The sequence below is a fragment of the Trachinotus anak genome, unplaced genomic scaffold, assembly GCF_046630095.1.
Source record: "Trachinotus anak isolate AG129_WGS33_773 ecotype Australia unplaced genomic scaffold, CSIRO_AGI_Tana_v1 ptg000007l, whole genome shotgun sequence".
Lineage (NCBI taxonomy): Eukaryota > Metazoa > Chordata > Actinopteri > Carangiformes > Carangidae > Trachinotus > Trachinotus anak.
The window spans coordinates 5,390,001-5,402,500 of NW_027273858.1; the positions used below are offsets into that span (position 1 = coordinate 5,390,001).

At 41.6% G+C, this 12,500-nt stretch overlaps 1 protein-coding gene across 4 annotated transcripts in view; it reads right to left on the reverse strand.

The window, feature by feature from the left end:
* The window catches only part of slc8a1b (solute carrier family 8 member 1b), a 134,552-nt gene that overhangs the window by 23,457 nt on the left and 98,595 nt on the right, over positions 1 to 12,500 (reverse strand). For 3 of the 4 annotated variants that reach the window (XM_071480045.1, XM_071480046.1, XM_071480047.1), the window contains exons 5-6: positions 12,272 to 12,381; positions 228 to 373 (exon numbers count right to left, since the gene is read on the reverse strand). In XM_071480045.1, coding sequence (XP_071336146.1) covers positions 228 to 373; positions 12,272 to 12,381 — 256 coding nt within the window. The remainder of the gene's footprint in view (positions 1 to 227; positions 374 to 12,271; positions 12,382 to 12,500) is intronic. The other variant, XM_071480048.1, reaches the window with a different exon arrangement.

The following is a 12,500-nucleotide window of genomic DNA, read 5'->3' on the forward strand; positions in this document are numbered from 1 at the left end:
GATGTGAGTGGACTGTGTTGACTGTCTCTCCTCCATCCAGGATCTATATTTAAAGAAACTGAAGCCAGTGCACTGCCCTACAACATCAGGGTTTTTTTTCTATATTTTGACTGCACATTAAAACATGTTGCTCCTGCCATCTCTGCTGGATTGATAACCTCTACCCAGACCTGTAATTTTCATCCATCTGCTCACCCACACATACACAACCACACTCCCTGCCTCACCTTAAACTCATATGATTCCTCTATGATGACCTCCAGTTTGACATGGTCGCCCAGCATGGGGCGGCCCATCTCGGCGATGCGGCGCTCCTCTTCGTCTTTTCCTGTCAGCGCCTCTTCTTCATCATCTTCTTCCTTCAGCTGCTCCTCTGAAAACACAACAAGACAACAAAGGAGAGCAGCGTTAGATCAGCAGAGCAGCAGGTCAGTTAGATGTGAGTGATGTTGAAGGTGTTGGGGACTAACTGCCCAGATAAACCTGCAAACAAAACCTACAGGGTTTCAAGCTTTTTTAGGGCGTTGTTAGTGTCAGAATGTGAAAAGCTGACATAACATGTTGCAGCTGTTAGAAAATAAATTTACAAATGAACAGTATAGTAATGCCCAACAAAAGAGGCAGGGACTCCTTGTGATGTGTCATCTCATTAAGTTTTAACAAAAACTGGAGACATATGTGTTAAAGATGTGGAGCCCAACTGAGACAGTAAGTGTCAATCTGTGTCAAGTATTATGGACTCAGGAGAGTGCGAAGTTTACATTTTCATGTGTAGTGCCCCCCCCCCCCCCCCCCACCTGGCTGCTGTGGATTTTTAAAACTCCGGAGAACAGAGCTAAAACATATTTGATCATTTGCTGAAAAACTAATTTCTTTACTAGATACAATAAAATCAAATCATTAGTATATAAGATACCAGGATGTGGGTGAAGACACAGTAGAGGCACACGGAAGAATTTGCCTTCAACAATGACTCTTTAAATTGAATGACTGAACTGAATCATCAGTGTCATTGACTGAAATACTGCTGACTGAAGGCGTTCTCATTAACAGCTCGTCGCTTCCTGGTTAAAAGAAGGTGAATCTTTCGAATGAACTGAACAAACTGATTCAAATCAGTGAAACGATTTGTCATTTTCACCTCTAGCACCCACCTTTGGTTTAAATGAACAATTAGACGTCTCTGTGGTTTCTTATTTAATTAGGTCTGTTCAATAATTATAGTAGCATTACTAAAAGAAAATACATCTCCATTTCCTCTATCACCTCATTATGCTTGTCTCTCTATCCCCCATCCCCCATCTCTGTTTTCCCCCTTTCTTCTTTTCCCCTTTTCTTCATGTAATGTGTGTCAGTAATTGAGATTCACTGTAGAGCCTGAACTCACTGCTGGGATCAAAGAGAGAGTGAGAGGGAGGGAGAAAGGCCATGATCAAATTTTCCATGGGGGAACAGTTATCCATGCTATTGCCTTCCATTATAGTGCAGTGCATTGTGGGTCTGCACCAGTTCATTGGTCATTTGTTCCCCTCAGTTGAGTTGCAGCATGGAGCTTATGGCTCGCTCACTCACTCACACATGCAGGCAAATTTCTGCCAGGACCACTTTCGTCAAAATTAACTCCATCAGAGGCAAGAAGCACAGATCTGTTGAGCAGAACGGAAGCATGAGAGCTGAAGAGGAAGAGGAGCAACTGAGGCCCCCAGACACAAATAAAACAGAGGACGTACTCAGGTGAGACATTGTTAGTCAATACTTAAAGTCCAGCTGAAATTCAATTAATGATTAAATAGATATTATTTTCATAAGTGTGCCCCTTGTCTTTGCTACGGTGGCCCTGAGAGCTCAACCCACTGCAGCTTGAGAAAATGCATGTAAATAGACAAACACAAGCAAATTCCGAAAACACAACACAACACAACAGAAATATTTCCAGGGACACAAAAAAGTGCTGAACCCAGTGGGGACACACTTGTTCAATGCTTTGTGGCTTTTGAAGGAAGAAACACATCCAATGCGTTGCTTGGAGGCTACTTGCAGCGTGTTCGTGTATTTGGTTGTGTTGTGAGTATTTGCACCATGTGTTGTGAAATTGATGAAGATGTACGATGAAGATTTCTGAATTTGTTTGTGTTTTATCTATTTGCATGTGTTTTCTGAGTTGCAGTGCTTTGAGCTCTCAGAGCCACCGTACTTTGCAGTGCCCAGCCATAAACCCTTTTTCATACAGTCAATCAAACTGAACTAGCACCACTGTTCTATCATAGGCCGACGGTCGCACTGACTAACAGCTACACAACACAAGAGCCACAGACCTTAAAGACTGACTCGCATTAGCTTTCCTGCTAACACATCCTGCGCGAGCTAACTCACAAGACCCATCTTGTCTCGACCAAACAAACTTTCTCCTTTAAACAGCTTTAAAAGTTGCCTGCAAATATAATTTTGGTCCGTTTAGATGCTGCGGTGGTCCTCATGCTGCAGCTACCACTGCTAACAGCATGATGTCTGCCCATGGCTTCTAAGCTTCAGTGCAAGTTTGATTACTGTCTGTGTTCCCCTGCTGTGGAGCTATAGCTGCTGTCAGTCAAACACAGACACCCACCCACACAAAATCGTGCATTTTTCTAATGTTTCCTCAAAAACATTTCTCTTCCTTTACATAATATTGATCTATTAACAAGAAATATAAAAATCAAATGGAATCATTAATTGGGATTTCTGTTCGACTTTAGTCTGGTATCCATTAATAATTCAGTAAAAATACAGTTTGGGGAAGCCTGCACATGGTCAGACGTGCAGCAGTTTGAACATGGAGAGCAGGGATATGCACAGTTACTCCATCATTCTTTATTCATATCCACACTCATCAATGTTAACGGTCAAAACAGTCCATTTTACTTTGGTCTGCTCTGGTTTATTTTGAAGTTATTGCTCTGCTTGTGTTGTGAAATAAATTTTTTATAAGCAGCGCTGGTTCAAGGTTGATACATGTTGTCATTTTCTTTTTATTTTCTTCACTCCAGCGTTTCTCTGCTGCTACATTAACACTGCACTCAAGCTACTGCTGCTCTCTCCCTGTGCTGCTATTGACTGATGTTTTCTTCCAGTGATAGTCAATTAAAATAATTATCTGAATGTCCTGTGATGGTTTGCATTGATGCCGCAGCAGGTGACGGCATGATGGGGTCATACAGCATATAGAGACCTCCTGAATCAGCTGAGAGTTCAGACAAAGTAATCACATTACTTACAATATAATATTAGTTATTTCAGAGCCTGCATGTTGAACCTGTTTGTTGTACATGTTGCACACAGACGTGTTCAACTGTTTTCAATGGTTTGCTGTGAAAACCACTTCAGCTGGCTGAGGAGAACTACACCTCACATGCCCTTCAAGGTTCACTTTTAGTCAACTTAAATTCACAATGAATTTGATTCACACACACACACACACACACAAACACACACACACACACACCATTATACACCATATAATTGTGATTTAATTAACCCAATTAACACCCTTCATTAAACCTCATGTGGGATGAACATGACCTGGCAGTCTCCTTGTTAGCTACCCTCCCTGTGTGTGTGTGTTTGTGTGTGTGTGCGTGTGTTTGTGTTTGTGTGTGTGTGTGTGTGTGTGTGTGTGTGTGTGTGTGTGTGTGTGTATACAGCTTAAGTGTCTCAGCACACTGGGAATTCAGCACTAAGGGTTTAATTAGATTTCTTTTCAAATCGGGCCCATTTTCACTACGTTCCCTCACAAAAACTGTGTATATATTTAAATAAGTGGAGACACAATACAAGGAGGATATGATTTACCTCTGCACTATCCCTAAATGTCTGTCTGTTTGTTACATAAACATTTCTCCCTCCTTCTTAATCTGTATTTTCCCTTTGATCCACCGTCATTTCATCCTCTTTGTCTCTGCTTCTGCGTATTAAAACCTTTGATTCCTATTCCTCTAATTCCTTCTTTCCCTCTTTCCTGATTTAGTTTCACTTCAAATGAGCTTCGGTGAGCTGCCGCAGCAAACCAACAAAAAGCACATTACTTAGAAACCTTGACAACACAGCTTTGGTTTACAAGAACACTTTTCATAAAGCACTTTTCCTGCCACCAGCCTGAAAGGAGGATTATTATCTATTTTACTTGATCATCCTCACACCGTCCTCCTGATAGCTGCAAATCTCGATTTCAAATCTCTAAATCGCTTGTAAAGCTCTTTCACACTTTTCCTTCTTGTTTGTGTCTGAGTTTGGCATAAGATAATGAGTGCACTGTAAAAACACAGCTATACACTTGCCATAAATGAATGAATTCTGATAACGTAGACTCTTAGCTGTGATTCATTCTGGTTAAAGTTCTCAAGAAAGTTGTCCTCCATTTAGTTTGAAGACAGTTACATGATGGGGCCTTAGTATGAGTCACATGATCTTTGTCTCTGATCAAAATGAAAACAAAGTGAGGCATCTACAAAGGAGCAACAGCCACTCACTGAGCATACGCCATTACTCCCATATTTAAACCACTCTGACGTCCGGAGCCATGTGCTGACAGGATGTAGCATTTGTGTGTGTCTGATGTGTATGTGGGATTTCACACCTTGCCATGCTTTGATAGAGACCCTTGTTCCACAGAGGTGATAGAAGATGACAAGGGGAGGAGGGGAGAGCAGGAAGGACAGGAGGAGAGGAAAGAAAGAACCAACAGAAAGGAGAGGAGAGGAGAAGAGAGGGGAGGAAGGACACGAGGAGAGGCTCCTTAGGTGGAGGAAAAAGGGTGAAGAGGGAGGAAGACAGAGGAGAGGAGATGATTTTTACACCCTGTCATGTTTGATGAATTCAGGTTCCATCAGTGGAGGCAGAGGAAGAGGAGGGAGGAGTAAGAGGGGAGGGGGGTATTGTTGCAACCTGTCAGCATTTAAAGACAAGAGGAGGAGCAGAGGGAAGAAACTTCTGCGCTGTGTCAAAGAGGAGATGAAGAGACAGGGAGAAGGAGAAAGAAGACAGGGAGGAGACAGGGGTAGACACAGTCTTTGACAGGATTTAACAGTACAGCAGGAGACAAGGCAAGGAGGAGGAGGAGGAGGAGGAGGAGGAGGAGGGGGGGAGGGGGAGGAGGGGGAGGGGAGAAGGAGCTGTTACACTGTCACACTTTTGGAGAGTCCCATGGGACACAGAGGAGAGGAGCAGGAGGAGAAAGGACAAGTGGAACTTTTAAAGACGTGACAGGCTTTCAGCTAGTCTCGTCTGTCGTCTGGGGAGGACAGTCTCGCCTGTCCGACCAGCAGTTACAGCACTGCAGAGTGGAGGAGGGGATGAGGAGGAGGGCGGTGGGTAGATGAGGAAGAGAGGAAAGCTTAGAAGAAAAAGCAGGGAGATGAAGTGGAGGTAAAGAGACGGGAGAGGAGGACGAGGAGGAGAATCTAATCTAATCTACAGTCTAATCAATATCCTCTCTGCCATCATTTACTCGTTTATTTGCTGCGGATAAAAACAACAATGACATTCATTTCCAAAGATCATTAATCACTGCTAATGTGAAGGATACTCACTTACATCTGCATATTACCATAATAATAAACGTACAAATACATTCATTTACATTGTTTAGGGATTTGTTTAATAGCAGAGTTAATGATACTATTTCACAACACCTCATTAAGATGTATTACTAATGCTGTTTACTATTGTACTGTGTGTATAGTGGGTTCAATTAATTTGTACATTATAGAGGTGTATTGTACATACTAATGAAAAGGCTAAATACAAAGTGACCTTGATGAACTCACACACAAGTTGTCATCACATCAACTGGCAGTTAATTTATGTTGCTTTGTTTGTGTGTTTGTTGTGTTAATTAATTCTGGAGTTAAGAATTATGTTAAGTACTATTGCATAGATAAACACAGACATGTTCACACACACACACACACACACACACACACACACACACACACACACACACAGCCAGGGGGCAGAGAAAGAACATAGGGAAACGGAGGATAAGAGGAGACGACATTGCTGTCAGACAAAATCTGTCACATACAGCATATTCACAGACACATGTGTTTGTATCTGTGTGGTCACATGTTGTAATGTATACGCTCCATGACTCTATGCATGTGTCTGTGCATGTTTGATACTGTGCATGTATGCGTGAGTGTGTGTGTGTGTGTGTGTGTGTGTGTGTGTGTGGTAGGACATGGGGTCATCACCCTCTGCAGGGTGCGTGTGTTTTTAGCTGGTTTCCCTCTCAGCACTGTTCCTTCCTCACGCTGCACTCTCTCCCAACCAGATGACTGACGGAGGTTCGCCGGCTGCAGTGAACTCTCCTCTGCCTCCTGCGGCCCTGAGGCTCCTCTGAACCAGATTTAAAAACCAGCAATATCACAGGGTCTTCTGGGAAAACGCCTCCAAAAAAGCCTCCAGTGAATCCAGATTTTATCTCCAGAAAAAAGAAAAAAAAATCTCCTACATGAAAGATGTGATCACCCAAAACACCTTCAGAGGGAGTCAGAGATGCATTTTCTTTCTTAAAAGAAGAAAACATCCTTAACAACACTGTCAGATGACTGAAAATCTGTCTCCACCTGCAAATACTAAATATCAGGCTACACCTGCACAAACAAAGCAAAGCTGGATGTTCACACCTGCTCTCTGGGGGTTGTTGAAAGGCATTCTAGGGCATGAAGGAAAACTCTGCCAGAAATAGAAGAGGATGAAATAGGTTGACGGAAAAGTAAATCACAAGCCTTTTCATCCTCTCCTGAATGAATGAGAGCTTGTGGGAGCTCTGTGGTTAGATCTACCACGGATCATCTGTGAGGAAGCAGACCGAGGAGGAAAGACCGGTCAAATTTAATCAAGGACTACTGATTTTGTGGTCTGTATTTTTTATCAAATTATCGGTGAGGTGGCTGATTGGACAAAGACTCCATACATGGGTTTTAAAAAATGACGCTTTTAACAGTTATCAAAGCTCTTTTCAAAACGGCCTTTACAAATGCAGGCTGCAATGGTTGCCATGGTTACATCAATAAACGCCTGGATATATAAGCTTGGGTAGATTTAGATACAAAAACTACTTGGTTAAGTTGGTTTGGTTCAAACAAGGACTTCCTTAACATTTGATGATCTTTGTTGTCATGGTTACAATAATAACAATGTGTTTAACTTCATCCATCCACCCCAGCCTTCTTTCCTAACAAAGACTTTGTCTCTCTATAAACTATGTCACCAAACTATTTTTTTTTTACTCCTGTCATAATTAATAGAGCCACTTGATGTTTCCTAGCAACAAAACCTAACTATGGGTCATAATAACCTCCTGCACAGACGACCTATGGGCTCGTTTTTCACAGAGCAGTCTGTGCACTCAGCTATCGTTCACATCTCACTCTCCCGTTCTCAGTAAAGTCAAATAGCTACAAGACTATTTACTGAACTACACTTTCTTCCTTTCCAGCTTTCTAGCTCTACAATGTGTAACGCCTCATATCAGTATAGCAAATCAAAGTCAGATCCGCTGCTTGCTTAGTCAGTGCATTAATCCTGTCAACCTCCTCTGCTTACAGAGAAAAACAGCTAAATGAAACAATCAAAAAGCAGAAGAGCATCAGGCTTTTATCTCTGGCTCAGAGGCACTTCGTTGATATTTGAAGTCCCGGTTTGATGGAGCATGAAACGGGAACTTACTGGATTCCAATAACAAGCAGTGACTCTGTTCTCTCACCCTCACATTCCCTGAATGTTAAAGCTGCTTTCTGGAATTAATATCTCAAGGCACAATTCACACATTAATCAACATTAGAGAGGGAATGTGCCTCCTTTGGTTGGTTTTCAGCTGTTGTCTCGGGGGCAGGATGCTTAAAAGCCTATTTGAAATATGCTGGATTTTACCAAAATGAGGAAATCAATTCTACACTGCAGTGTCTCTCTGCAGGGCGCCCTGTGTGAGAGGAGCTCATTTACTGAAAGCGCAGCCTTAGTAAACACTGATACAGAACTAGAGATAGAAAGACATGAAAAACACAGACTTACATTATGTCAGTGCTTTCACAGATTCACCTGCTCAGCTATAAATTGTACATATGTTACACAGATGAAATATGTCTGTTCAAAGGCAAGAACTATCAACCGTGTCATGTTAACACACTGAATATATGAATATTAAGTGTAAAGGGAGAATTAGCTTTTGGGAAAAGTAATGAAATGACAGCAGCAGTTCTGTGCAGCTCTTTTTACTTTTATAGTCCAGGACAGCTACTGCATAGTGTTCAGTCTGAAAATGATTTTTGCCCACAAAAGTAAATTACAGTAACGTTTTGCAAGATTGACTCTAGACTAGTGAGGATCTATCTCACACACACACACACACACACACACATCCAGACAGCAGGGAAACATGTACACACAAGCAAGTGCATGTATGTGTTCTGCACATACACACACATATGGCTACAGAACATGCACAAATACCCATTCATATGGACACACACAGTGTTGGGCTGAGGCTGTAAAGATCTGTGCAGGGCTAATTTAGCACAAAGAGATCCACCAGATCAGCTCATAAAACACGCTCATTAAACACACACTGTAGCCCTTACACTGTGCATGTGTGTGCATGTGTGTGTGTCTATGTCTATGTGTCCCGGAGGTGTGTTTGATCTCCTGACTGTGATAATGTGATATCCAGCCCTCGTCTTTGATCCTCACTATAAATACTGCTGATGCCTGGTAAACACATGCTGCCATTAACACACTGATAGCACTGCTCTGTCAGAGTGTGTCTGTGCGTGTGCGATAGAGATAGAGCTACTTTTAATGAGTGTACCTAGTAGAGGTAAAGTGAGTTTAAGGACATAAAGTCGACGACAACCTGAAAAGAGCTCGGTGTGGAGTCCGCCGCACATCCACATGCATTTCATTTGTGGGTAATTACAGTTATTTTAAAGCATAAACTGCTATTTGCCTCAAAGTTAATGAAAGAATATTGTGTTAAAATGCTAAATTTCTTTGTGTGTGTGATTGAGAGGCAATGAATAACAAGTGGAAAATCCTCTGCGACTTTACATCTCTATATTACATTAAAGCTGGTAATAGAAAAGGAGGGAGATGAGTGACTCAAATGAGATAATGGATAAACACAGTGGAAAACAGATGGAGCATGTGACTGAGGGGACACACACACACACACACACACACACACACACACACACACGTACCAGAAACCACACACACTCCAGTGAGAGCACTGTAGCAGCTTTTGATAATAATCACTCTCAGTATATTTGCATCTTTGCATTTAGATTAAAACCAGTGAATCAATGTATAATATAGAGCAAAGGAGGGAGACAGTGGAGGCCTGTTCAGATTTGTTGATGAGTCTGATTGTTTACAAAACATCTTGATCACTGTCTTAACTGCAGCAATTTGTACAATTACTCAACAATGATGTGTTACATAATGGCGTAACCTTTAGTTATTAAACCAGATAGGTTTTATGGTCTCTCTGAGGAGGAAAGGTTTCATTTTGTAATGTGATTCCGATGAGACTGAAGATGAGGTCCATTTTACACTTGATCACATTTTCTATTATAGTTTAATGGCTCTAATTTTTATTCTTCCAACCAGAAGAAGTCAGCAGAGATAAAAACCCAGGGTGTGTTTGTGCAGATTTTAATTGTAAAGCTTGAGAAAGTAGACAAAGTTCTTTGTTTGCAAATCATCTAACAAATCCTCCAACCTGAAGGACCATAGCTATAGGCCGTTTGTCCCTACCCCCTGATACAGCCCATACGAGCATCTCCTGAAATAGTGCCCCTATGGCTGCAGGCATGTAGTCATGGATAATAGAAACAACATAAACTGCTGCTTTCACAGGGGAATCAAACTCCGCTCTCCTGGGTCATAGTCCTGAGTTTTGTTGACCCACTCATCCACCTCAGCCTCCTCCTGATGTGGACTTTGTCGCTTTATATATAACATCACCAGACTTCTTCCCTTGCCCCTGTCATAATCACTTTGGCTGCTAGATGTTGCACAACAAAATGTAACAATAGGCCACAAACGACCTATGGGCTCTTTTTTTTTTTTTTTTTTTTTTTTTTTAACAGGAGGACAGTCTCTAATAAACACTCAGTCAATGTTGGGGAATGTCACGGGTAAAAGAAGCAACAACGACCGCTGGTTTCAAATGGGAAATGGTCACTAGTCTCCTGTCTGAAAGTCCTGTGTTGTGCGGATCCGTCCATCCAGACCAACCTCCTCATAACATAGTCTTTGTTGCTCTTTAAACTAACCCGACTTCCTCCTTTGCTCCTGTCATAATTACCACGACTGCTCGAGGTCACCTGACAATAGAACAGAACTTTGGGCTGTAATAAGCTTCTGCACAGCCGACCTATGGGCTCATTTTTTACAGGAGGACAGGCTCAAACCATCACTGCCCTCTGAAATCTCCTAAACATCAACATTTCATGAGCTGAAAAGAACAGGCTTGCTGTCAGCTTTGTGAGAACGCAGTATTTTTGGTGCGGTCTCAACCCTTTATGTTGTGCAACCTGTCTTAATACTCTCTTTTTCTCTAGGTATGTTACTTTAAAGAAAATATTCAAGGCAAATGCAAGTATTGATAATATTACATAAAATCCATAAAACCCTTGGTAACAGCATTTTTTGTTATGATGACAATGTTTTTCTTATGCTATTTGTCTAACACTGCATTGTGATATTTCTGTGCTGTGGGTCTTTATCTCCTAAATCCTAGCCATACCCACAGTGAACACACTCCTGGCTATTATCGCTAAATGTCTTTTTTTTGTGGCAACAATTCACAGTCCAGCTGTATGTGAACACTTTGAAGTGAGCAGTGACATTTTCAAACACCTGCAGAGAACAGATCTGAGAGCATGAAAAGCTGGTGGCTTCATGAGGGAGGAAACGAGAGAACGGGACAGAGGAGAAGGAAAGGAGAGGACAGGTGTGATACCCACTGAGTTCTGTGGCCAGACGTCTGAGGAGAAGGAGAGGAGGGAAAGTAGGAGAAAAAAGGAGGAAAAACTGAGAGGGATAGAAAGGAATCGCCCCAGAGTGCGTTCAACCTGAATCCCAAATCAACAGGCCTGTTAAAAAATGAGCGGTTAGGGAGCAGCTCTGCGTTTTGTCACTTTAGAAATATGATTTTTATATCTTGTCATGTTGCCAGGTGTAAAGTGCTTTTTTCTTGACAGCTCTGAAGTGCTCTTTTCTGCACTATCAAATTAGGCTTTGCATATAAGAAATATGATTGGTACAAATACAGGGTGATGTCCTCTAACCAGTAATGTCTCTTACTTGTCTCTATTTTTGGAGATTTGGGTTTCTGTATTTGACGTCATTCTTTGCATCCAAGTCCTACACTACATACTGCATACATAAATGCATGCATTATAAACTACAGTGTAGTGTGTTTGCAGTCAGTGAGAATTTATAGCTGCAAAGACTGGCAGAAAATTAATTGGCAGCTGTTTTGATAAATTGTTAGTCATTTTTCAGGCCAAAAAGTAAAAATAAAAAATCTCTCTAATGTGAGGATCTGCTGCTTTTCATTGTCATGTGTGATCATAAATAAAAAGTCTTCAGCTTTTGGATCATGGGTTGGAAAAAACATGCAAACTGAAGGCGTGACTGTGCGTGCCAGGACACTGTGAGTATCATTTTTACAGAACCTCTTACAGAACATGGTGCAGGTCAAACAATTCATCAATTACACATAAAATTTTTGGAAAATTCATTGATAAATAAAACATTTGTTGGCTGTGGCCCTAAAAGTAAGAACACACTGTTTTCTGTTGTGCATGATTTAAACTTTATCAGAGAGACAACACCATGTTCTTGTTTCAGGAGCTGTTTCACCACCATCAACAATTATTTTGAAGCTGTATCTTTCCACTGTGGCAGAACAGTATTGAACAGCACAATCAAAGACTGAGTTGACTTCATTTTGCCACTTTTCAAATGTGAATACACAACAACGTACTCCAGACCTGCTCAGAACTGGTGTGTAGTATGGATTTGGTGCACACATATATACTCTGTGCAGTTGTACTAGTTATCAGTGCTGAGGCTGTTTGTCTTTTAATGATAACACAGCAACTGCATTAACAGAAGTAAAGTGAGTGAGAAAAAGCTCTGCGATTTAGCTCTAGGATTGGCCTGTTGATTCGGGATCCACTAAAACCTGATAAAGAGCATTCTCAGAGTTGATTGGCTGTCACACCTGTCCGTTCCTTCCCGCTGCGTCTCCATTCGGGGCTTTCAAGCAGAACGTAGAAGGAGGACTGCTTATTGTACTCCTCCCGGTCTAAGATCCTAAGGGTTATGGTCTTCCTGTATGGGACACACACGCACACACACATATAGAGGGAGGTGGTAAATGCATGCATGGTAAACAAACAACATGGCAAGGTATGTACACAAAAAACCCACCAAAAAAAAACAGAACGCAC